The following is a 23473-nucleotide window of genomic DNA, read 5'->3' as shown; positions in this document are numbered from 1 at the left end:
GCCATGGTGGGCCTGCTGACAGATGAGTCCTGGCTCATGTCTCTGGAGCCAAACCAAAGGGCCTACTGCCACGCAGTGGATCCCAATTCTATCTCTGTTTGTAGGTCTGTCTGTATTTCTGTCGGTCTGTGTTTGTTGATTGTTCCTTCCCACAGAATGATCTGTCTCCACTCCTCTTTTATTATTAAGTATCTCTTCTTCTGTAAATTTTATTTTCTAAACCCAACGGACAATTTCCCCTCTTACATAGAAAGATGTTACATAAAAACATCAGCCCCACCATCACAAGAGTCAAACTTGACTGTGACCTGACTGTATAGCCATTGTGTTCCATTGCCATTCTAGAACGCCTCCAGTTTCCCTCAGCCAGGGTCAGACAGCGCACTCTACTGAGCATGCTTGGAGGTCCCAGCTGCTGCACCTCGGAGGAGAACAGAGCCCCTATTGTGCAGCACTGTAACTAACACAACATAGCGCCAGAGAGTTGAGATTAAAGACACATTTACAGTCCACCCACTCTCAGTCCTCTCACAGACACAGAAATGAAAACACAGTGGGCCACAACAAAGGGAGGGGGCAGCTGAGGCCACAAATAAAATGTGGCTGATGCCCTTTGCTGTCCTCTAAACGAAAGAACTGCGACTTTAACGTTTCTTAAAGTCCTTGTGTGAGCCATTGAAATGCCCACTCTGTGCCACAACAAGGACTGAGGGCAATTGTTTTTTTTTCTCTCTCTAAAGGTTCAGAGCAACTAAAGAATGATAATATTTTTTTATCATCATGCTTGGGAACAAGGTGTAAAAAATAACGGGAAGTATTTTAATAGAAATCTAAAAAATAGCTGTTATTATACTGTAATAACTCTGTAATGTGTTATTTTATAGCACTGTAATGTTCACAAAAATCAAAGTCAACACTGCACATTTTTTTGCATTTCAATTTCAACACATTTGGGAGGTTTCTCGTAAATCGGCCATCATCCTGTATAATAGTGCTGTATAACAGTGTATAACTGCAGCATTTACCCAGAGTAAACTCTTGGCAAATTGCATAGAGGTAAGTAATTATCCACTAGATGACGCTGTTGGTCTTAAAAATAGATTAGCAAATGGGAGTGATCCACACGGTGCAGTGAATCCATATGCTTCAGTAAACAAACATTATCTGCGTACAAAAAAATAAAAACAAACAACAACAACCAAAAAAACAAGTTAAACTATTAATTGCGGACGTTTTAGTTATATTTTCTTTGGTAGCTTTATTATAACCACAAATTCCTAGTAAGGCTAATGGAAAACCCATTAACTGGGCCTGAAGGATTTTGTAAAATAGCTCACCAACATTTTCATTTATGATTAATGAGGATGATATAGAACGTGATGGGCCCTGCCATATGACGTGCTCCATACAGTGTACATTTTGATTTTGATTCACAAATTGCAATCAACATCAATATGGGCTATTCATATCAGCCACAATTAACTTTAGTAGGGCCTAACTGTTGCAACTGTGGCTCGCAACAGAGTATCTTTGATAAACTGATAAAGGGACACTTTGTCAAACAGGTTGACTGACAAAAAGTTGGGAGTGTTCAGGTTGACATTGTCAATCTGGTCCTAGATCAGTATTTTGAGGTTTAGTGCTTGGTAGTAGGGTCTGAGATGGGCGGGTTTACAGAGTTCTTAGCAGGGGGCGGGGTATTGCAGAGCTTCAGGCGTCTCTAAACTGAACTGATTCAGAAAACATCACCTGCAACAAATAGATTTTGAACAATTCCGTGGAGTATGCAATTTAAACGTTTGTCCATTCTTGAACAACTAATACGCGATTATTGTTCGTAAAGCGCAGCTGGTAAGTGACAAGTTTCTCTTCTTACACTTTTTGTTACAGTAGTCATTGAATGCGTCATAGCGTGGGAACTTTAGGTTACTGACTGGGCAGTGGCCGCTATAAACACATATGCAGATAAATTGTTTACTTGTTTGAAATAATAATAATGAAATAATGGAGAAAACTGCATTCAAAATCGAGTTATTTCATGTTAATGTAAATAAGAAGTTAAACCACCTGTTGTACCCTAAACTAATGCATCAGTATAAACTTTTGAAAACTTTGCTTATCTTGCCCTTTCCAATTAAAATATCACTGCAATTTTTTTACACAGTACTTCTATTAAGTCAATAGATATTAAAGAGGAATATGTTTGTATACAATTTATAAATTGTATAAATTACTTACAGTATTTAGAATTTGAAGAATTGTTGAATGCTAAATGAATCTATTTAGCATTCAACAATTATTTTTAATCAAACATGTTACACATTCTTTAATATCACATACCACATTCTGTAATATGAATAGATTAATGAATCTATTCAGTATGGAACAATTATTAAAACCATGCATGGCTAACTTTACCCAAGAGCAAATTCCTTGGAATAAAATGTCCACCTCTTTTCTCCTGGTTTTCCATGACTTGCTGTTATTTACTTGGTATGAATGCATGAGATCTACATGTCATAACATGCTATTAGTAACTGATATTCTTCCATAAATAATCTGTTTTATGGATTTTGAATTCTGAATTACATCATAAATAGCTCTCCCTGGAATATGAATAAACTCAATCTGTCATGACTACAGTCAAAATATCAAATCTGCCGTGAATGTAACTCTTTTCTATTCAGTTTTTAATCTGGAATCAAGGCAGTGTCCTAATGTGCTCTCCTATAGTTGTCTTTTACAGGCCTGAATGGTGTATTGTGATAACAACACACCCCCAGGATGTAGAGAACCAGCCAGTGCACTGCACATGTAGATTATTCTCCTTTTTTTGTGTTCTCAATCTTTCCCTGGAAAGATCAAAGGCAGGGCCTTGACATTCTAACCCACTCTCAGCACTGACCGTTGGTCTGAGGTGTAGGGGGACAGTGGCGAGGGTAGTGCTCTAGTTATGGATTGCAGGGGAACAGGGGGGAGAAATTGGCTCAGCAAGTGTTTCCTCCCTTGCAGAGAGTAACACAATGAGAGGAAAAGAGCTGCACTCACACCTCACAGCCCTTGTGTTGTTGGATACATGTGATACTTGGTGTGAAAGAGGCTAGCTATTGTGTCATCTTCTGCTGCTTTCTGTCCTCCACAGTGCCTTTCCTTTTGGATAAGGGGCTAACTTGGCCTCATTGTTCTCCCTTCCCTTCAATGGCTGGAAAGTATGATGTTCTGTCCTCTGAGTATTAATAGAATCAGGAAGAGCCTGCTGCATCGCTTCTATATCAACATGCTGGTTCAGTTCTGTAGAGCAGTAGGCAACACTCGTTTTCACTTTGAAAGAGTGATTTATTGAGATTTCCTCAAAGGCCTTGCGGGCATGTCTGTGCATTTCATTACAAAGTGGCATTATCTGCTGTCCCCTTTGTTTCCTTATCATAGCCCTCCCATCCCTATCACCATTTGTCCTGCTATTGTAACACCAGGCCATTCATGACATTCATCTATGTATTTGTTTGTTTGGGGGGTGAAATAGGACCTTATCAGCTGAGCCTACAGGACTCTGATAAGAGACCATTGTCTATACAAACACATGGTGCCCACTGATGTCTGTGATGCTGTGTGTCTCTGCTGGCCTTCCTGTTAGCTGATACAGACCTGTTTCTTAGGGTCAAATGGCCCTATGCTCTGTCCTCAGCTTCAGACTACACACTACTTGTAATCTGGCAGATAATTCACCAATATATGTCTTTACTCAGAAGACACTCAGATACTTGAGTCAAAGAACTTGATCTCTACTTTATCTGTGTGTTATAATGTGAATACCCAATAGTATCAAGGTGGTCTAAATATTCAGTTACTTGTGTATATTTTTGGCAAGTATAGTAGAAAACAGTTGAACCTATCAGCACGAGTTCCTGTCTTCAGTGGTATAGTACCTCTCTTAATGCTGTGGTGTTAAGTGGGGTTGATGACAATGGCCCTGCTGTAGGTCTATTACCCTGCTCCTCCCATGGTACACTGTTACACCGACCAGGGCCCTCTACAGGGACTGCAAATCACAGTGTATTGTACAAGGATTGGCAGAGGTTGGTTCAATAGATTCACAGATAGACAGACACACACACACACACACACACACACATTCATTAGCAAAGACATTCAAGAAGGTTACTGTATAGGCTACAGCTACGCACAGTCATGGGATTTCCGGGTGTAGTGTGACATATCGTTGGAGTCTGTCACTAAGCTGTAATACAATTTTTTTTATTGTCAGGCCATTAGACCTGCTTACACCTTCATGTGCAGTAAATATTCATTCACACCATGTTTAAAATTATTCATTTATGCCTGTTAGTAACAGCCAATTACAGCGCATTAAGATGCCAGTTAGTAACCTGCTTGTTATGGTTTCGTAAACAGTACCTGGTCATATTTGCCCTTCAAAAGAGTGTAGCAAATGTTGATTCACTGTTTTTCAAGTTCAGTGAGTTGATAAAAACTGGGCTCTCTTATGTTATTTTAGGGCAGTGCAGTATCTCACTCCTTCATTTGGCAGGAAAAGGGAGTACCTAGTCAGTTGCACAACTGAATGCATTGAACCGCATTTAAACCCAGCCCATCTGAATCAGAGAGGTGCAGGGGGCTGCCTTATTCGGCGTCATCGGTGCCGGGGAGCAGTTGTTGTTGGGGGTTAACTCAAGGGCAGAATGGCAGATTTTGCCACCTTGCCGGCTCGGGGATTCAAACCATCAACCTTTCGGTTACTGGCCCAAAGCTCTTAACTGCTAGGCAACCTGTGGTGGAGCTGAACAGTTTAGGGTGCTCTCTGTGGAACCACTCTCTAGACACAGAGACCAGTAAGTACAGAAAAAAGGAAAATTAGACCAGATGACATAATCAAATGTTGTGAGGCTTTAACTCTCATTAGCAGGCCATGGAGGAGTGAAACATTTGCTGACGTTATTAAATCTGATGGCATCTCATTTCTGACTAAACCAGATTATGTCCTTTTTTGCAGAGGTGGGCCTGATCCAGTGAGAGGGATTTATTATCTTGCTCATTTCCTGATGGAGTCGTACAGAGTCAATCAACCGGCCCGCTCTTCCAGGCCTCACAATGGAGCTGGCTCCTATGGCCTCAGCATTAGGGTCCAGGGGATTGATGGACACCCGTACGTGGTGCTGAACAACCAGGACCGTGGGTCCAACTCCTATACAGATCCTAATAGTAACGGCTACAATGACACACAGGGCTCCTTTATTGACAACTACCATGAGTATGACTTCAAAGGAAGCAGGGAGGCTGTTTCTGACAGCCCCTTTGTTGAGTACAGGTCCCAGAAACAGATGCAGTTTGGGGGCTCTCACAATGGAGTCACAGAGCAGGGGAAGAAGCCAGCGTCCACCCTGCTGAACTTCCAGAGACACCCAGAGATCCTCAAGCCTTATGACCCAGAGAACAACACCTTGAACCTGGATGGTAACCACAGCCTGCCTCCCCGGCCAATGTCCCTGGCGGAGACTGGGAGCACCGACCAGGGCTCTTCTCCCAGATCCACCTCCCCAGTAGTCGCCCATGCCGGGTCATCCAGCCTGGATCATAGGAGGAGTCCTGCCCTGCAGGAGAGAACACAGCCCAAGCCCCAGCCCCAGCCCAAGCCCCAGCCAGCCCCCTCTAAGCCTCAAACCAAACTAGTCCAGTCTCAATCCAAGCCTCAAGCCCAGCTGGCTCAGCCACAGTCTAAGACTCAGACCCAGGTGGCCCAGCCCCAGTCCAAACCCAAGTCTCAGCACCTGTCCAAACCCCAACCCCAGTCTCTGCCACAATCCAAACCCCAGTCTCCACCCCAGTCTCAGTCTCCACCTCAGCCCCAGCTGCCCCAACGTGTCCCCATATCCCAGCCCTATTCTGTGTCCAGCCCTCCCAGTGAGCAGACTAAGGCTTCCTGCCGGTCCGCCAGCTCCATTAGCAGTGCCAACTCTAGCCTGGAGCGCAGCCGCCATGAGCCAGACATCCTCCCCCTGCGCAGAGTTGACTCTAGTGGCCCCGTGCTGCAGTCCTCGTCCCGCTCCCGCCACTCCTCTACCTCCTCTACCGACCAGCTGGAGGCGCTGTACGCAGATACCATCAACCGCCACCAGAACCGACGTTACATCCCCTTCCAACCCGGCACGGGCCGAGACATCGACACAGGCTCCATCCCCGGCGTGGACGAGCTCATCGGCAAGTTTGACGGCAAGGATGGTGGTCACCAGCGACGGGGCAGGGCGGGCCGCAGGAACAGGATCAACCCAGAGGACAGGAAGCGCTCTAGGAGTGTGGACAGCGCCCTTCCCTTTAGCCTCCAGGGAGAGTCGGAATACATGGATGCGTTTAGCAAGAACCAGGGGAGGTCCACGGAGCACGTCCTCCGCCCCTCACAGCTGCATCTGCAGAAGGTGTCTGGGAGAAAAAACTCATGGGTGACAGCGGTGGAGGGGAAGCCAAGTGCCAAAGCTTCGGCCTGTGGTAGCAGTGCTCCAGGCTCCCCTCAGAGCATGACCTCTAAAGCAGCAGGCTCCATCCAGGGGTATAAGGCGGTGCTAAATCGCTCCTCTACGTTACCCCTGGACAGTACAGATGCTGAGGATGGTCAATCTTCACCAAGCACAAAGATTTTAACAAGTGTGGCTACAACCTCTCTATCCATCCCTTCCTCTAACTTTGGCAAGAAGCCTAATGCAGAGATGGATGTGCAGGTAAACAATACATTATTTATGATTACAGTTAGGTTAGTTGTTTAACTAATCATTCTCTATTACTACGTAGCTGCATGTGAAAGTATCTGTCAGAACTCTGATGGCTCTCTGTTTCTTTCCTCTTGCATCCAGGTGACACCTGATCTTTTGAAAGGTCAGCAGGAGCTTTCACAACAAACACATGAAGAGACGGCAAAACAGATTTTGTTTAATTACCTCAAGGATGGGTGAGTTTTTACCTCACTGATGTAATGTTCCTGGTTCACTTTTTATCGCAGAACATTTTCCAGTTTTACAGAAATGTCTATTATATTCAAAGGGTATTAATGGAATAATGTTGTGTATGAATTGCTAATACATTAATAGACTAGTAGGCAACATTATGACGCCATGAGTATCACTTTCACTATGCAGCGGGCAGTAAACTGCACAGTCTAAACATAACATGTGCCAAGTTACACTCTTAAAGCTGCGATATGTAACTTTTTGGGCTACCCCACCAAATTCACATAGACATTCACATAGAAATATGTGTTATAACGCTGTCATTCTCATTGAAAGAAAGTCTATGAAACGGTAGATCTGTTCTATGTGCACTTTTTCTATGCTTCCCATTCTTAAGTTTTGTTTTTGCCTTTTTTACTTTTGGTTTTGTACACCAGCTTCAAACAGCTGAAATTACAATATTTTTGGTCATGTAAAAAGAAATCACAGTGGTATAGATGGTACAATGATTCCATACAGTATACTTGCTTCTTTTGCCACATAAACTGAAATTAAGCAAACTATTAAACATTTTGCAAACAGGAAATGTAGGAACTATTTCTGCATAGTGCATCTTTAAGGAAAGCATCATTTGAAAAGGAAAATGCCCCATGGGAGCACTTAAATGTTTTTGATCTGAGTCTGACTGTTTGTGATAAAAGGGAAGGAATTTATACTCCCATTCAGTCTCCACCTCCAAATCTAAGCTGTGGTCGATGCAGCTGCTTAGTGGTGTTCGTTCCTCTTCCCATTTCTCTTTCTCCCTGTCTCTCTCTCTCCCTCTCTACTGAGGAATGTAAGGTATCAACCCTGCTCTGCTCATCACCTGATTCTTGATGTTCACCGTTCACCCCAAGCTATAAATCCCATCACTTACAGTAAGGGGAAATGGAGGAGTTATCGGTGGGAAGCATCTCAGATTAGTGTCTCTATGGTGTACTTCCTGGTTTAAGATAGATGAACTGGTAAGGGTAATCATGATACATGATGGTTTATATTGTTAAATAGTACGATGAGGCGCTAGACAGTTTTGTTGTTGTTCAGTACCAAGCTACACCAGCTGAAGCTTACTATAGCGTAGCTGGTTTCACTCTCTGAACGTTTTATAGCTAGACTAGGTTAAAAGGCTTTGGGGGGGTTACAAAGCTTAAACCAAGTATGTTCGTCAAGAAGCCAAGTCTGAAAGTCCAGTGCATATATCCAATAGGATAACATGTCAATCACAGCACCAGTAAAGCTGGATCTTGGAGTTCCTATCCAATCCAGGTCAAGTTCTGTGTCTCTCACAGAGCATTGTGTCATGGTTGGACTGTACATTTGTGTCCATAGTTTTAGAAGATTTGCAATTTAAATCGTCAACTTCTAAAGTGCCTTAGTTCCTAAGTGTCTACATTCCATGTGTGCTCCAGTTCAGGAAACTGCTTTGGGTGTGTCAGGTCACAGGTCAGGGGTCAGAAGTCAATGGAAAGGAACACAGATGGAAGTGGTGTGCTGAGTCATCAAAGAAAGGACAAACATTCACTCGCTGAAGTTATTAAACTTTAATGAAGGAGGGGGGCTAGAACTCCCCTGTCAGGTAGTGGAATTGAATGGAACCATAGAACCTTCCCCGGGTTGTGGCAACCCGATGTTCTGTTCATTTTCTGTCCCAATATAGGAAGAGAGAGGGTGCACCCTGCATACAGCCCGGTTGTATAGCAGGGCCAGGGATGGAGGGAGACACATTCTCCTGAATGTGCCTCCTAATGGATAGCTGTAATGAGGTTGAGCGGGTCGCGAGGTGACACATCAAAGCAGTTGGCCCCCGGCAGAGCAGGAACCAGAACAGTCTGGGATTAGACCCTGATCTGATCCACCTACCACACACAGAGACCCCTCTTTACCCTCAGATCAGTCGAGTGTGGGAGTGCACCTGTGTTCTGACTGTGTGTGTGCGCGCGTGTGTGTCCGCAGGAGCACTGATAACGAGGACACCACCAAGAGGAAGGTCAACCTGGTGTTTGAGAAGATCCAGACATTAAAGTCACGGGCGGCGGGGAGCGACAACAAAGTGAGGCATTGTTGTGGAGTTGTTGTAATTAAACTCAACAAACAGCTAAATCTGTGAGCCTCTTATCTTAGCCTTAGGCCAGAAGCTTTCGCTTAGTGAGCAGCATACAAGCCACAAGGCTGTGTTGACCTAGCATTTACAACAGCCACTGTGGTTACCACCTCCAACAGTGGAGGTTGATGGGAGGAGCTATAGGAGGACGGGCTCATTGTAATGGCTGGAATGGAAACGGAACGGTATCACACACATGCTTTACTCCGTTCCATACATTCCATTCCAGCCATTACAATGAGTCATTCCTCCAATAGCTCCTCCCACCAGCCTCCATTAACTGCCATGTGTAAACCAGTGCAGTATGGAGAGAAACTAGTCACCACCCTTCCTTTTGTTCATTGAGATCTGCCATGAACCAAAGCAACCGACATGTTTTTGTATTGTACGAAAATGCTATCATGCAAATATATTGTGTTATTTTGAAAAGGGAAATGGAGTCAAATTTAACTCCTGTCTCTGTTGCCCCTCCCAGTCTCCTGACATAGCTACCCAAGCCAAAGCCCTACAGGAACAGAGGGTGGCACTGGAGAAGGATGTTGTTGAACTGAAAAAGCAGCTGGAGGAGCAAACCAAGGTAATACTATGATGCCATGTCATACATGTTGACTCTAGCTGCTATCTTGGATGTCTGTGCAGGACATGAGAATCCCTAGCTCCTGCCTCTTAAGACACAATAATCCCATTGGTGCTAATAGCTAACTTAAGCAGACCAGTAGACATCACAGCCACTGAGTTTATTGGTTAGATAGTTCGTTGTCAAAACTGTAATTCAGATACTATACTATGAACGCCATTCATATTTATTTGGTGTGGTGAGAGGAATGGTGTTTGATTAAAGTGTGTGTGTGTCCTTGCGTGTTAAAGAAGCAGATGGGTCTGACTGAGGCCCAAGAAAAGGCCGGAGCGGGGGTGAAGGTCCTGCAGACGGAGCTGGAGAGGAGCCAGGAGGAATGCTCCCGACTGAGGGACAAACTGGCCAAAACAGAGGCTGAGCTCCGCACCACACTGGAGGAGTAAGTGACTGACCACCAGACCAGAGCATACACTGTGAGGCAAGGAGTGACAGGTCGACAAGGCCCGGGTTAAGAAACCAGCACAATGGGGATAATCCTCAGATTTACAACTCTTATTGGGAGAAAGTTGTTTTATCTATACGTTTTATTACTTTTGTGGAGGAGAAAGTTGTAGTTTGTTTTCTGTTGTCACAGGGGGATTATATGTTCTAATGTGTTCCTTGGGTTTGCAGTCTCTTTTCGCCCATTAGAGTTTCTGTCTTTGTCTGAACATAATGGCCTCCTATAGTTCTCCTTCCCCTCTGACATTTTGTGTTAATGTACACTGCAGAGTCCCACCAAAGCCCCGCAAAGTGAGGAGTGTATATCATCATGGTTTAAATGTCTGTTGATGTTGGACTATTTAACCCTCTGTTCCCCCCCATGTCTTTGTGTGGAATTGTTTGTTGTAAGTGCTTGTGCACATTGTTGTCTGGTGCGCGACGGGTTTTGTACCCATACGTTGTATTTCTGGATGCTGGTGGTTTTGTATTTTAAACTGCTCCGGTTATTACCCAGTTCTGCTCTCCTGCGTCTGACTTCTCTGCCACCAGTTACGCACCCCTTACAGTTGGAGTGGGCAGGTGGTGTGACTGTGATGTGTGCCCGGGTGCTCATCATAGCCCCTGTTAGCCTGGAGAACAGACATTTCTGACAGAGCGCAGGTGGTATCGTTCCATTGTGTGAAGCAAGGTGCAGGTATTCAGGTGATGGTGTGTGTGTTGTGACTGTATGCTGCTCTGTGTCTGGCAGGCTGTTCCAGGTGAAGATGGAGAGGGAGCAGTACCAGACGGAGATCAGGGACCTGCAGGACCAGCTGTCAGAGATGCACGATGAGCTGGATGGCGCCAAGACGGTGGTGGCCGACAGAGAGAAGGATGCCATGATGGAGGTAATACACAGGCCAGGTCCCACAGCTCTCAGAGGAGAGAGCGTTGCCATATAGGAGCTTAGTGGCTTGCATGGAAAAGGCTTTGCGGTCCCATAATAACCACCATGTCAATACCATTTTACTGCCAGTGTTGGTAATGTGTAAACATGTTATTCTTCCTGGCACATTTGCTGAAGCAGAATTTCTCAGGCAATAATGGCAGTGCTGGAGATTTCTGTGCACGTCACCTGTTGAGGTAGCAGTTCATCTCAGGGTGAGATTTTAGCGAGACACTGTCACCACTTCCTCCTCTCCTGCTGTGTAGGACCTGATGCAAATGAAGCTGGACTTACAGGAGGTGCTGCTGGCCAAGGAGGAGCAGGAGGAGGTGCTGAGGAGGAGGGAGAGGGAGCTGACTGCCCTGAAGGGAGCATTGAAGGCAGAGGTGGCCACACACGACCAGGAGGTGGATAAACTGAGGGAGCAGTATGAGAAGGAGATCCGCAAGCTGCAGACGTCTGTGGAGAAGGCCAAACAGGTAACGGATGTTCCCCAGCCACCCATGGCCTAAGGTTGTCAGAACGTTGTGTCATGGTCCCCTGGAGGTTTTGTCTAGTTCCCAGTTGGTCTCGGTGACGTCCCTGAGGAGGTTTTAGGTCGTTCTTGGGATGTTGTGTCATGGTGCCTTGGTCGCAAAGAAACATTCTCCCTCACCCCAAAAAAAACATTTTACCCAGGGCACACGCACCCTACTTAAATTACACATCACCCCTTGTTACTGTTGCCAAGCCCATCAAGGCCCTGATTGGTTGACCACTTATCCAGTAACAACGCTTTGTCTTTTTTTTAAATACTTTTTTTAGGGGGTGCGTGTCTTTATCTTTTGGCAATGCTTGGGACACCCACACCACAAACAGAGCTTTTAACATACAGTGTTACATATTTGACATGCATGATTACCTTGTGTATGTTTATTCATACAGTAATTATTGCTTAACATGTCCTCACCTGGGATTTGAACTCACAACATCTTAGTTCATGGAATTCCAATCTTCCTGCTACGCCACCATGTCTATATCAGTAACTGATTTCACCTGTAGCAGGTGTAACATTCTTAGACCGTCAGTGGGATTACGTTGTGTCGAAACCCTTTCGGGATTTAATGGGCACGTCGCCAAATGTCCTCAGGACGTCATCTGTTTGCTGGGTGTATTGATGTTAATGGGAGATTTGGGCAAACCCAAAGTGTTTGTTTAGAAGGTTTGTTTGGGATTGTATTTGTTGCCATATGTTCGGCATCAGTAGATATTCGATAGCTTTGAAGTGAATTACCAGGAACTTTCAACCAGCTTCAAAGTTGTGCCTCAAAATTAAGCTCAATTTTAGTAACTAACACAATACGACCGTTTTACCTCGAACAAAAACTCTTTAAGTTGTTTTTGTTATGACTACTGTGTATTGGAAATGGAGAAATAAGATTACGCCAATCATTGTCTACCAGTTGTTAAGGTATTTCATTTGTTTGGAACAAGTAAATAATGATTGCTATCCAAAGGCCATTGAATTTGTATAACTTTAGTATTCCATTGTTTATTTACTGAGGGAATGAAACCCTCATTATGTGTTATTATAAGGAAATCAGGCCTTTGTGTTTATTGAGATTAAAATGTTACATACAGTATGCATACTTGAATGAATTTCTGGAAAGTCCTCTAGGAGTTAGTGAATCATTGACTGCATGGTGCCAGTGTTAGAGAATGTCATAGTTCTATACATGAACTGCTCTACTCCTCTCTCTTCTTGCACTTGCCTAACTGCATTTCACTGCACAGACTTTAATAACAACCCCAGCTGAAGGCTGAAAAACAAGTCTAAAAACTGTTAAACAGTGCTGGGCAAAAACACTCCCTTTTCTGTAGTTCAGCTGAACCAACCAAGATAAAAAGACTCAGCTATCTGACAGTTAAACCAGCTTGTCATCACTTTTCATGGGAACTTATTGGACTCTGTTTACCCTAGATGACATATAGTGTCATTAAAAAGCTTTAGGAAGTATTTAATGATGTTGAGGTGTTGTTTTGCTGTAAACACGTTTTACTGGGTGGCTCAACAGGAAGAAAAATAGGACCAAACAAAGCCTTTAAAAGACTTGGGAGAGGCAAATGGACTAGTAAAGAGAAGACAGGGTAGGGAAGTGGTAGAGAGGACAGTGAGGTAAGAGCATACATAGGGCTAATGGAGGAGAGAGACAAGAGGACCACACTGACAAGGCTAGAGGAGCATTGTGTTGACTAGGTGTTGCCTGGCTCACATGCTTCCTGTTTGTGTCAGGGCCTGGAAGCCCTCTCCTTGTCCCGAGCTTCCTCCTGCTGTGGTGGGGGTCTACACAGCAGCCAGCCCCTTCTGAGATAATTTTCTTGCTTGAAAATAATTACTTCCATTTCTGGGGAAGATTTTGTCATCAAGAATTCGCCACCAATGCTTTATATACAAGATTGTGAGATTCAAGATTATGACCTTGTTACTCAGTATTCAGACAGTTTGGCTGCTATCAGTTTATCTTCAGTAATTTGGGCCTTTCCCTTAAAATACCAATCCATTGTTAGGTTGTCACACAAAAAAACTATTTATAGTGGTTACAGCCTACTGTACTTTTATCCACCAGGCATTGGCAGAATTGAAAGTAATGATAATTTCTGCATGTGTGAGTGAGCGACCTCACAGCCTGCTGAATTGCTTAGTATAAAGTGTGCGAGGTCAACCATTCATCTGTCCTGTCTCCCATCGAAACGCTGCTCCTTTCTCCTTCGGCCATGAAATGTGCATTGATAGGGCTGCCCCATGCAGAGAATAATGCTGGAACCTGGAGCGCTAAATCGTTCCCGTTGCCCGTTAATTGCAGTGGCAAGCCGTCACTAATCTAATGAGCTGTAGTTCATGAGTTGTGCAGTGTTCCTCACTGTTCCTCCTCTCTATCTGTTCATCCATTGAAAGGGCAGGGATAATTGTGGACCTCAGTAGATGAATGATGAGTTTGTTTCACACAATAATAGCAGCAGGGGTTTGGGATATGGTTGGGATATGCTGAATAAAGTGGGTCAGAGGAGTTATGGAGTGGACACTTCCCTGAAAATATGTGTGTTTGTTTTGTGTCATTGCATTTTAGGTTCAATTGTATTTTTATTGAGTTGTAGCATGGGCCATTCTTTAGATGTTAATCTATAGAGGTAGAAACTATAGAGGTCAAACAACAATATTCATAGAGAATCTATAATCAGACTGTAGTCTACATACTATAAGTTACTTATTGCAGATCAGTTCTGTGTAAATCAGGTTTTTCACAACAGTGAGACTTGAGGGAATGTGAAAAATGTGAACTGATAAGGTGCAGTGAGCAGAGAGAAGGGTGTGTCAGAGAATGTTCCTGGCTGGTTAGAGAGTGTGCACCCAGCACACCCCCTCCCTCCTGCATATTCTGTTACAATGCTCCAGCTCTGACCAGTGGGTGGGGTCGGGAGGGGTGCGACGTGACCATGCCTCTTCAGGGGGCTGCTGTTATACCCCCTCTCAGGGACATTCCTGATTCTCAACACTCTCAGAGGGCCACAACCCCAGACCCCAGACAGCCCCAACCTGTAGTAGTCCCAACCCCACCCTTTAGTACCAGCCCTAGCCCCTAGTTCCATTTCCAGGCTCAACCCCATTCCCAGCTCCAGCCCACTCTCATCCCTCAGCCTTGATCCCCTCCACCCTACCCATACAGTCCCTGTTGTATTTTCATTCCTAAATGAATTAGCCCCAGTCAAAAGCCTCAGCCCTTATAGCCCTATCCCATACATCCCCTGACACACTGGCAGCCCCATCCCCCAGCTTATAGCCCTCCACTTGAGTGATCCCTGCCTGTCTTTATTTTCTCTGTGACTCACTTGTTTTTGTGTGTAATCATTGAAGCCATGTGGCCTGGTGAGCACCTCCTCAGGGCTGTTTGAAGGTAAAGAGTCCCACAGGAGGCAGTGTGTTTCCTCAGTTGATGATAGCGCTCTGCTGTGTTCCCTTCCCGGCACAGCTGGAAGGTGAGGATTTACTGGGAAGGGAGGGAGGGAGGGAGAAATATAGGGATTGATAGAGGGAAGGGATCTCTCTGGAAATCTACCAGCAAAAGAGAGGAATGGGTATCATAGCCAAAGTTCAGCGCTTTTTGTGTCCATCTGTTTGCTATCATGTTCTTCCCTGTTTGAAGAATTTGTCTTCAAAAAGACTTGGGAGTTAGGACGGCTTCTCAGAATTGTTTAGATGAACTGTGATATGCTGCTGCCTGTAATGTTCTGCCCAGAAATAGTTTTTTACTGGCTCATTGGATGCACACCCATTTTGGTTGCATCTCCTTGCACAGAGCTGGTTGTTTGTGTGTGTGTAGTGAGAGAAGTTGTTCCCCTGCCATGTGAGGGTCGTGCCTGTGTGAAAGGAGGCTGTGGCCTGAATTCACGGGCCTATTGTTCCTCTGCCGCGTCACTGCCTGGCAGAGCTGAGCTGGTGGGGAGGGAGTCTACTGTGCCAAAATGCATGCAAGGCTTTTGGGATTCCAACAAATACCCCCAGGAGTGTGGAGGAGAGGGTCAGTGTGCTCAAGACTGTGATGTACCGCAGCTTTAAGACCAGGGGCAGAAAGCTAAGGATTTAACTCACTCACACCGAGACTTAGGAAATATGTGGTTTCTCCACTCAATAGGCCGTTTTGTGTTGGTACATTGCTTTTAAACATCCAACAGAGTAGGGAGTACTGGCAAGTACAGTCAAAGTATTTAACATGGACTTACTGTCCAGTGGCGTAGTCTGCTCAGGTTGCAAGTGGCACTGGTCACTCTCCCTCCATCAGGATCTGACCTCAGCTCTGACATTCAAAGCCCAGTCATTTGACTGTGATTTTTCCCCAGCCCGACGAGGCATCATGATTCCCCAAGGTCTGGCTTTCGTCCAAGAGTGAAAATAAGTACTATGCTCAATGTGAGTGTTTTGTCCTACCATATTGACTTTCTGAAGGGTCTTTTGATATTATAAATCACTCTGGATGGCCTCACATCAACCATTTAAGATCATAATAGAGGCCTCCCGGGTGGCGCAGTGGTCTAAGGCACTGCATCGCAGTGCTAGCTGTGCCACCAGAGACTCTGGGTTTGAGCCATGGCTCTGTCGCAGCCGCCCGCGCCCGGGAGGTCCATGGGGCGATGCACAATTGGCCCAGCGTTGTCCGGGTTAGGGAGGGTTTGGCTGGCAGGGTTATCCTTGTCTCATCGTGCACTAGCAACTCCTGTGGCAGGCTGGGCACAGTGCACGCTGACCAGGTTGCCAGGTGTACGGTGTTTCCTCCGACACAGTGGTGCGGCTGGCTTCCGGGTTGGATGTGCGTTGTGTCAAGAAGCAGTGCGGCTAGGTTGGGTTGTGTTTCGGAGGAAGCATGGCTCTCGACCTTCGTCTCTCCCGAGTCCGTACGGGAGTTGCAGCGATGAGACAAGACTGTAACTACCAATTGGATACCATGAAATTGGGGAGAAAAAAGGGGGTAAAAAAAAATATCATAATAGAGTACTGTGTGTGTGGACTTTGACATTGTGTCATCCCACTTCCCAGTGGCCTTCTTTTGAAGCCACTGGCCTTCTGGCGATGTGCTACACAATAATAATGCCACATTCTGGGGAGGCTTGGAGGTTTGTGACAGTAAATGTTAATTCTCTGGTTCCATTTTTTTGGACACAAAAGGGCCAGTTTCCCACAAAGCTCTACTGTGACTGCCTTCTCACTGCACTGGCCTATTTCATTCTCTATTAAACCCAAACATCCCTGAAATCCTATCATTTGGCCATTTAAAAAGGTCTCTGTTTTCATGTCCCGAAGGACAAGACAAGATTTGATGGCTGGCATCTTATTGTGACTGGAGAGATGCCAGTGCTCCTCAAGCAGCAAGTTTTAATTTCCACTGCAAGCTTTTCTCCCAAGCCATCACAAAGTCTTTACTAGGCAGACCGTAGTCTATGTGCCTTTTGTTGGAGAGCGACGCTATTGTAATGCATACCTTCTTGCTGGTGAAACAAACTAAGGCTTATTCATTGCCAGAGAAGAGCTTGAGTGATCTGTGGTGCTATTTATCTTCCTTGAAGACAGAATACATGGTGTTGAATACCGTTAACCTGATATCACACAGGATATGATCCGTTCCTGGAAGGACCTTGGTCATCTTTATGCTTCTATTTAGTCACGATTGCCTATCTTGACTTCCCCTCTTATCCCATGTTTACATTCCATTGGGGAGAGCACATGGATGGAAGTCATTTGAAAACAGGACCATAATGCTATGAGGCTGCATCAACCTTGGCTCACAGTACCCTCTAACTAAGGTAGTCTGAAGTAAACAATTATGAATTATGTGATGTTGATTTTATTCACTTGTGATTGTGGCCAGTATGTGTCTGTTTGAACGATGTCACCATCAGTGTGTTGTTGTAGCTGGGGTAGAGGGATATCCTGTGTTTCTCTGCATCCTGGCCTATGTCCTGGGTTAGTTAGGGGGAACACTCTGCCCCTCAGCTCCTAACTAAAGCCTTTTTGTCAGGGATGCTGCTGGGACATTATAGCAACTTGACAATGTGTCAGCTCAATCAAAGAAGTGTTGCTTTGTACCTTTCCCAAGGCCATGGTAGAGCAGAGGGAGCAGAACACTGTGCTCTACTATAGTTACTTATTTTTTTATTTTTTTTGCAATCTTACACTGTGAGTGTTACTGTCTGAAATAGGTATTATTTCTAAAACCGTGTGAATGCTTCATGCCCACAACAGTGCACTCATATAAAAGGTTGTGTTCACTGTTGTAAATGCATGTGATAGTAAACACATAAAATGTGTTTAGGGGTGTGCCAGGACTTTTACATTAATCGCTGTAGTATAGATGACACCAGTTTGTCCGTGACAACCAATCAGAGGGTATGCTACTCACTGACAAGGGCATGAGTACACCACTATCTTTATTTTCAGGATTTGTTTAAAAATAAACATTTTGATTCAGTTAGTCAGATTATACTTTTTTGATGCATTGTGGATTTAGAGTGGATTAACTGCCTTGTCATTTAAAAAAAGTTATATTTATGTGCCTATAAATGTGATTAGAAGGGGGCCCTGCTGGGTGTGGGATTACCCTGGCAGGTTTCTTATGGACCGTAATTGGTGCAAGAATATCAGCAAACTCCATTGTTTGTTCCCTGGGCTCCAAAGCAGATTCAGCAGGGGTTTGTGTATGTTCCCAGTGACCCGAGAGCACCCTGAAAAAGCTGATTGATTTGAATCTGAGCTCACACACTGGGCGATGCATACTTCACTGCATTGTTAGAGCCACTCTTTTTACTGGCCGCACAATGGTAGTTAATGCCTGACTATAGACAAACAGTTTAAGAGTGCACAAGACAGCCCTTGAAATCAAACTCCCAAATTGTTAATTTTGAGGCTTTGTAACAGTCTGAGTGAGTACAAAATGGCAAACACAAGGAACAATGATCACCAGGGCACCCTGTGAATTTCCACCACCCATGGGTCTTTCTCCCCCTCACCCTCTGAGTGGTAGTGCCCAGACTGGACTCTCAAAGAACCCAGGGTGGGAAATGGGACAGTGAAAGAGGGGGTGAGGGGATGTTTGTATGAGAAAAAACTGAGAACTCAACTCTACATTTTCTGTATGTTCACCTCCCCCTCAACCTGCCCTCTACCCACAGCCCCAGTTGATTACATTTTGAATACAGAGATGATACTACAATCTTCACATATTCCAGCTAAGTAGGCTAAGTGACCTGTAAAACAGTGATGTTTTTCACAAGCTTCTACCCCCTGCTGTCCTTGGATTCTGTAAAGTCCCAGACCGGTGAAAGATGCCTAATGTTTTGAAAGAGATAAGACTGCCTTTATTGACATATTTTTTTGTGTGGGAATATCCTCGTCTGGTTTATAGGTAATTCCAGTGACACCTGTGTCGTGTCTTTGGCTATGCCGGATTAAGTGATATGACATGCTATTATATAAAATAATTTCTCCGCAATTAATATCACCTGATTGAGCTAATCATGTAAATGTAATTAACTAGAGAGTCGGGCACCACAAAATAATATTTTTTGAGCTGTTATCTTCCGAATAAACTCGTAAATACAAAATTGGGTTTAATCATTTATTTACTAAATACCTAACTAATCACACAGAATTACACATACACATAATTAAATCATAACTTGATTACAAATTACGTCATAAAGGAAAACGTCCCTAGCGGCGGAACAGATATGACAGCTTGTTACACAAAGGAAAAGGGGCTGGGTTGAGTGAAAGAGCGGGAAGACTGAGGAACAAAGGGAAGAAGCTGTGCTATCGTAAATACAGTATCTTATGTATTCTAAATTACCGCCCATTTGGAAAAGAAAAATGCAATAAATATTTACTTTGAGCTGCGCTTCGATAGGTTGGTGGTAGATAGAAGGCCTTGTTGCCCAACCGAGTCCTTTGAAGAATGTCTCTGGTGGTCAATTGGATACGTTGTAGTAATGTTGTTGTGTGGTAGACGGAATACTCTGTCTGTTCCTTCCTAACCTGCGGTTGCAGCTGCGGTTGCTAACTCAACGGCTAGGAGGTATCACTTCTGTAGTGAATAAGAGTTCAAAGTTCATACCATTCGCAACCAAAGCTCACGCTGATGTTGGCTTCGTTCTGTAGTTATTATCTGAACCATTCTGACATAGGACCGTCGTCCTACATCCCCGGAACAGGAAGTTCTATTGTCGTCAAGGGCTTATATAGGAAGGGAGAGGAGAGTTTTATAGCCCATTTCCCTTCACAGGGCTGCTCAATCAGTGGCCCGCCCTATCTTATGAAAACCCACATCTCACATTTTAGAAGCTAAAATCACATTTCATCCCGTCACAAATAATTTCATATTCAAACATTTAAATTGAACAACAATTCCATGTGAATCCGATAACTCTGATGTGTAGACTTTCCACTGTAGAGTTTGTCATCTTATCATTGATGAGAATGTCTCAGATGACAACCAAACTGACATCATATTCATTAAGTACCACCGCATATGTTCAATTGTTCGGATTACCAGAATATAGTTCATTTCCCCCCGCCTAATGATGTTCCCAGAATCTCTATGTTAACCAAGGGTTTTGCAAATGTAACCTCAGTAGGGTAGAGAGAGGAAAAAGGGGGCAAGAGGTATTTATGACTGTCATAAACCTACCCTCCAGGCCAACATCATGACAGCTGCATATCAGTGAGTCTGTGTACTTGCAGGCTCCTCCTGTGCCCCAGCTGACCCAGGCAGGGATAAGGGTGTCGGGGAGGGGAACAGGCCCAACAGGCCTCAGTGGGTCCTGGAGGTGGTATGGTTAATGATCTGTCTTCTCTGCTCTCCCCTCCACTGGGTGACCTTAACCCCTCGCCTACCACCCTCCGCTCAAACACTGGAACACCAAGCCTCAGTGACCAATGAGGGTCCTCCACTTCACCCAGTGGTGAGGGGATGAGTGAGGGGGCGAGGTGGTCGGACTTTGGACGCTTTCAGCTCTGTGGACAGATAATGAGTCACTAAGGGACCATAGTACAGTGGTTCTAATGACATATGAGGGGATTCAAACACATTCCCAAGCACTAAGTCAGATTCCTTTTAAGACACCCATTTAGTAAGATATATGTATCTAAACCTATGACTAATGATCACAGGTCTTGTAATTGAAGTAGTTTCATGTCATTAGCTGTCTGCTATTTATCATGCTGTTTCATTAGTGAATGGTTTTCACTCTCCACTGAGGGAGTCAGCGTTGGTGCTCACCTGGAGCACTGTGTGTGTGTGTGTGTGTGTGTGTGTGTGTGTGTGTGTGTGTGTGTGTGTGTGTGTGTGAAACAGATGTGTCAGTGTGCGTGCGTCAAGTGGGAGTGGAGTATGTGACTGGTACGTGCATCAGGTGTGTGCAGTGTGTGTGTACACAGGCTTCTCTTGGACCTGTCCAGTGAGAGGTGCCTGCCTGCTTGTCCAGGCGAGGCAAAGGGGAATTGAACCACAGTGTGTTAATCTGCACCGTTTGCCTCTAATCCCCCTGGGAGCAGACATTCTTCCTCATAATGAACATGCTAAGTCCCTCCCTGCCTGCATACTGTATAACAAGAATGGGGAGAAAACTGATAGCCTATATTATAAACTGGGTGGTTCGAGCTCTGAATGCTGATTGGCTGTATACCACGGGTATGACAACTTGTATTTTTACTGTTCTAATTACGTTGGTAACCAGTTTATAATAGCAATAAGGCACGTCAGGCGTTTGTGATATATGGCCAATATACCATGGCTAAGGGCTATATCCAGGCACTCCGCATTGCATCATGCATAAGAACAGCCCTTAGCCGTGGTATATTGGCCATATACCACACGCCCTCGTGCATTATTGCTTAAATATCACCTGTGTTTACAGAATCATATTTAGTCAATTAAATATAGGCCCAGTACTGTAACGAGAAAGGCCAGGCGCCACGTGATCTGACTATGAAAAAATCTGGGCCTTGGGTATAACTTTTATCTAGGGCTTCCAGTTTTTCCTGGTTAGGGAAAATTCTGGCCCTTTGTATCAGTAATGAACTCTATATGGATGTCAGTTCCTGGTTGTTTCTGTGGAGGCGTGCAGCACGGGCATTTCTCACTGTAGTAAACAGAACAAGAAACTGTCAAACCTGTTGTCTGGCATTCTGTCAAGCATTGCCTCATTTCCAGATATTCTCGTTTCTGAACAAATATGTGGGAGCCTGGCTGCTACAATATCTTCATAAACTGTCACTTTCAGGATATAAAGTAAATCCCTTTCTGACAGCGTCATCACAGCAAAACCTGCTATCTGTTTTTCTATGCAAAACTTAATGCGGGCCTAGATAGAGTGCTGTGTGTTGTTGTCAGCTAAGAGGTTACAAGAAGACAGAATTCAGGTTTCCCAGAGTGCATTGACTGCTCTCCCTTAGGACAGCAGCAACCCAGAGAGGCTAACCAGGGCAGGCTCTCCATTGATAAAACTGGGCAGAGGCAAAGCACACAGGGACCTCCTTTCACACTGTCCTGATCCAGCAGCCAAATTCATACAAAGACAGGCTGCCACCAACAGTGGGTCATCTAATTATGGAATTTGATCCTGTTTAGTGACAAGCGGTGAACAAGCGAGAGCCATGAGGCTTAAGCAGCAGCCCCACAACTGTACAACTCTGGCAGGTAAAGCCATTGAGACATTGGTGTTGGTCACGCTCTGGGGACAGATTTACTGGACTGGACCATTCACCTCAATCGCCCCAGCCTTTTGCGGGTGACATGCTGTCTTTGTGTGGGCCAAGCTACATCAGTTCAATGGGAAGTGAATAGAGGCTTAGATTTATTGTCATGCATCCACCTCTTAAATCCCCTTGAGCTTGTTATGAAGGAATTGTTTTGGGAGTCTCTTTGCAGAGGAGTTGTGAAGGATTTTGAGTTGCCTTGTAAATAAGACCGTAGACTTTTGTTTTTAACCAGTTGTCAAGCCAGTATTGCGTCCTTTTCTGTGCAACGTTGCATCTTTCGACCCTGTATTTACTTTGCACTGTCTGTCTGCTCTCCAGAGCAGTGCTGCAGTGAGCAAGGAGAAGGCTGAAGTGGAGGCAGCCAAGGGAGCAATGGAGGGCCAGGCGGGACGTCTTAGCCAGGAGGCCGAGAAGCTGAGAAAGCGGGCACAGGAGCTGGAGAACGAAGTGGCCAAACTCAACCGCATCATCGATGATGCCAAGCTACAGGAGAGCAAGCTGGGGGACAGAGTCGGCCGGCTTGAGGTGAGGAATAGAGAAACCCAAACTTAGAATTTGTATAATCAATCAGATGTTGACTGAATTATAGTGCATAAAACATTTACTGGCATGGACAAATAATGAATGGAGTTCAGAGATTTTGGTGGGAATGCAGGTATAAAATGTATTGCAAAACACTTGCTCTGTCTACCCTATACCCTTGGATTAAAAATAAACACGCATGGCTCTAGATTACACCTATCTAAACATACTTTACATTGTTTGCGAGATCAGACATAATATCACTATAATCTAAAGTGTTCATTTTCAGAAGTGGCTTTCATTCCAGTGCATGTAATTTGTTAACATTTCAACTGTATTAAATTATTTCTTTCTTAGCTTTAGTGTTCTTATAGTTGCAACGGAAAGATAATGTATTCCATTCAGCCCATTTCAGGCATTACCGGAGTGTGTTTGACAGGTCATTACAAACATTTCTGTGGTCGTAACGTTAACCAATAAAACAAATAGGCACAAGCAAAGTATGAAAGAGTCAAATGAAAGCAATCAATCCAGCAAGATTTAAGTTACAAGTGGATTTTGCGTTCCTCTAACACAGGAAATAGATGGC

At 44.6% G+C, this 23473-nt stretch overlaps 1 protein-coding gene across 1 annotated transcript in view; it reads left to right on the top strand.

Moving 5' to 3' along the window:
* The first annotated feature begins 1638 nt into the window (after positions 1-1638).
* Positions 1639-23473, top strand: part of LOC110526418 (cingulin-like protein 1) — a 31619-nt gene continuing 9784 nt past the window's right edge. Inside the window, exons 1-9 of the mRNA XM_090238678.1 lie at positions 1639-1851; positions 5009-6728; positions 6861-6955; positions 8946-9042; positions 9569-9670; positions 9961-10109; positions 10902-11040; positions 11345-11557; positions 22681-22887. Of these exons, the coding sequence (XP_090094804.1) occupies positions 5058-6728; positions 6861-6955; positions 8946-9042; positions 9569-9670; positions 9961-10109; positions 10902-11040; positions 11345-11557; positions 22681-22887 (2673 nt within the window). The 5' untranslated portion in view covers positions 1639-1851; positions 5009-5057. The remainder of the gene's footprint in view (positions 1852-5008; positions 6729-6860; positions 6956-8945; positions 9043-9568; positions 9671-9960; positions 10110-10901; positions 11041-11344; positions 11558-22680; positions 22888-23473) is intronic.

The sequence above is a fragment of the Oncorhynchus mykiss genome, chromosome 6 (genome assembly GCF_057628025.1).
Source record: "Oncorhynchus mykiss isolate SJ-2025 chromosome 6, ASM5762802v1, whole genome shotgun sequence".
NCBI classification, from domain to species: domain Eukaryota; kingdom Metazoa; phylum Chordata; class Actinopteri; order Salmoniformes; family Salmonidae; genus Oncorhynchus; species Oncorhynchus mykiss.
The sequence above is the reverse complement of the archived record's forward strand: the minus strand, read 5'-3'. Positions and strand labels throughout refer to the sequence as shown.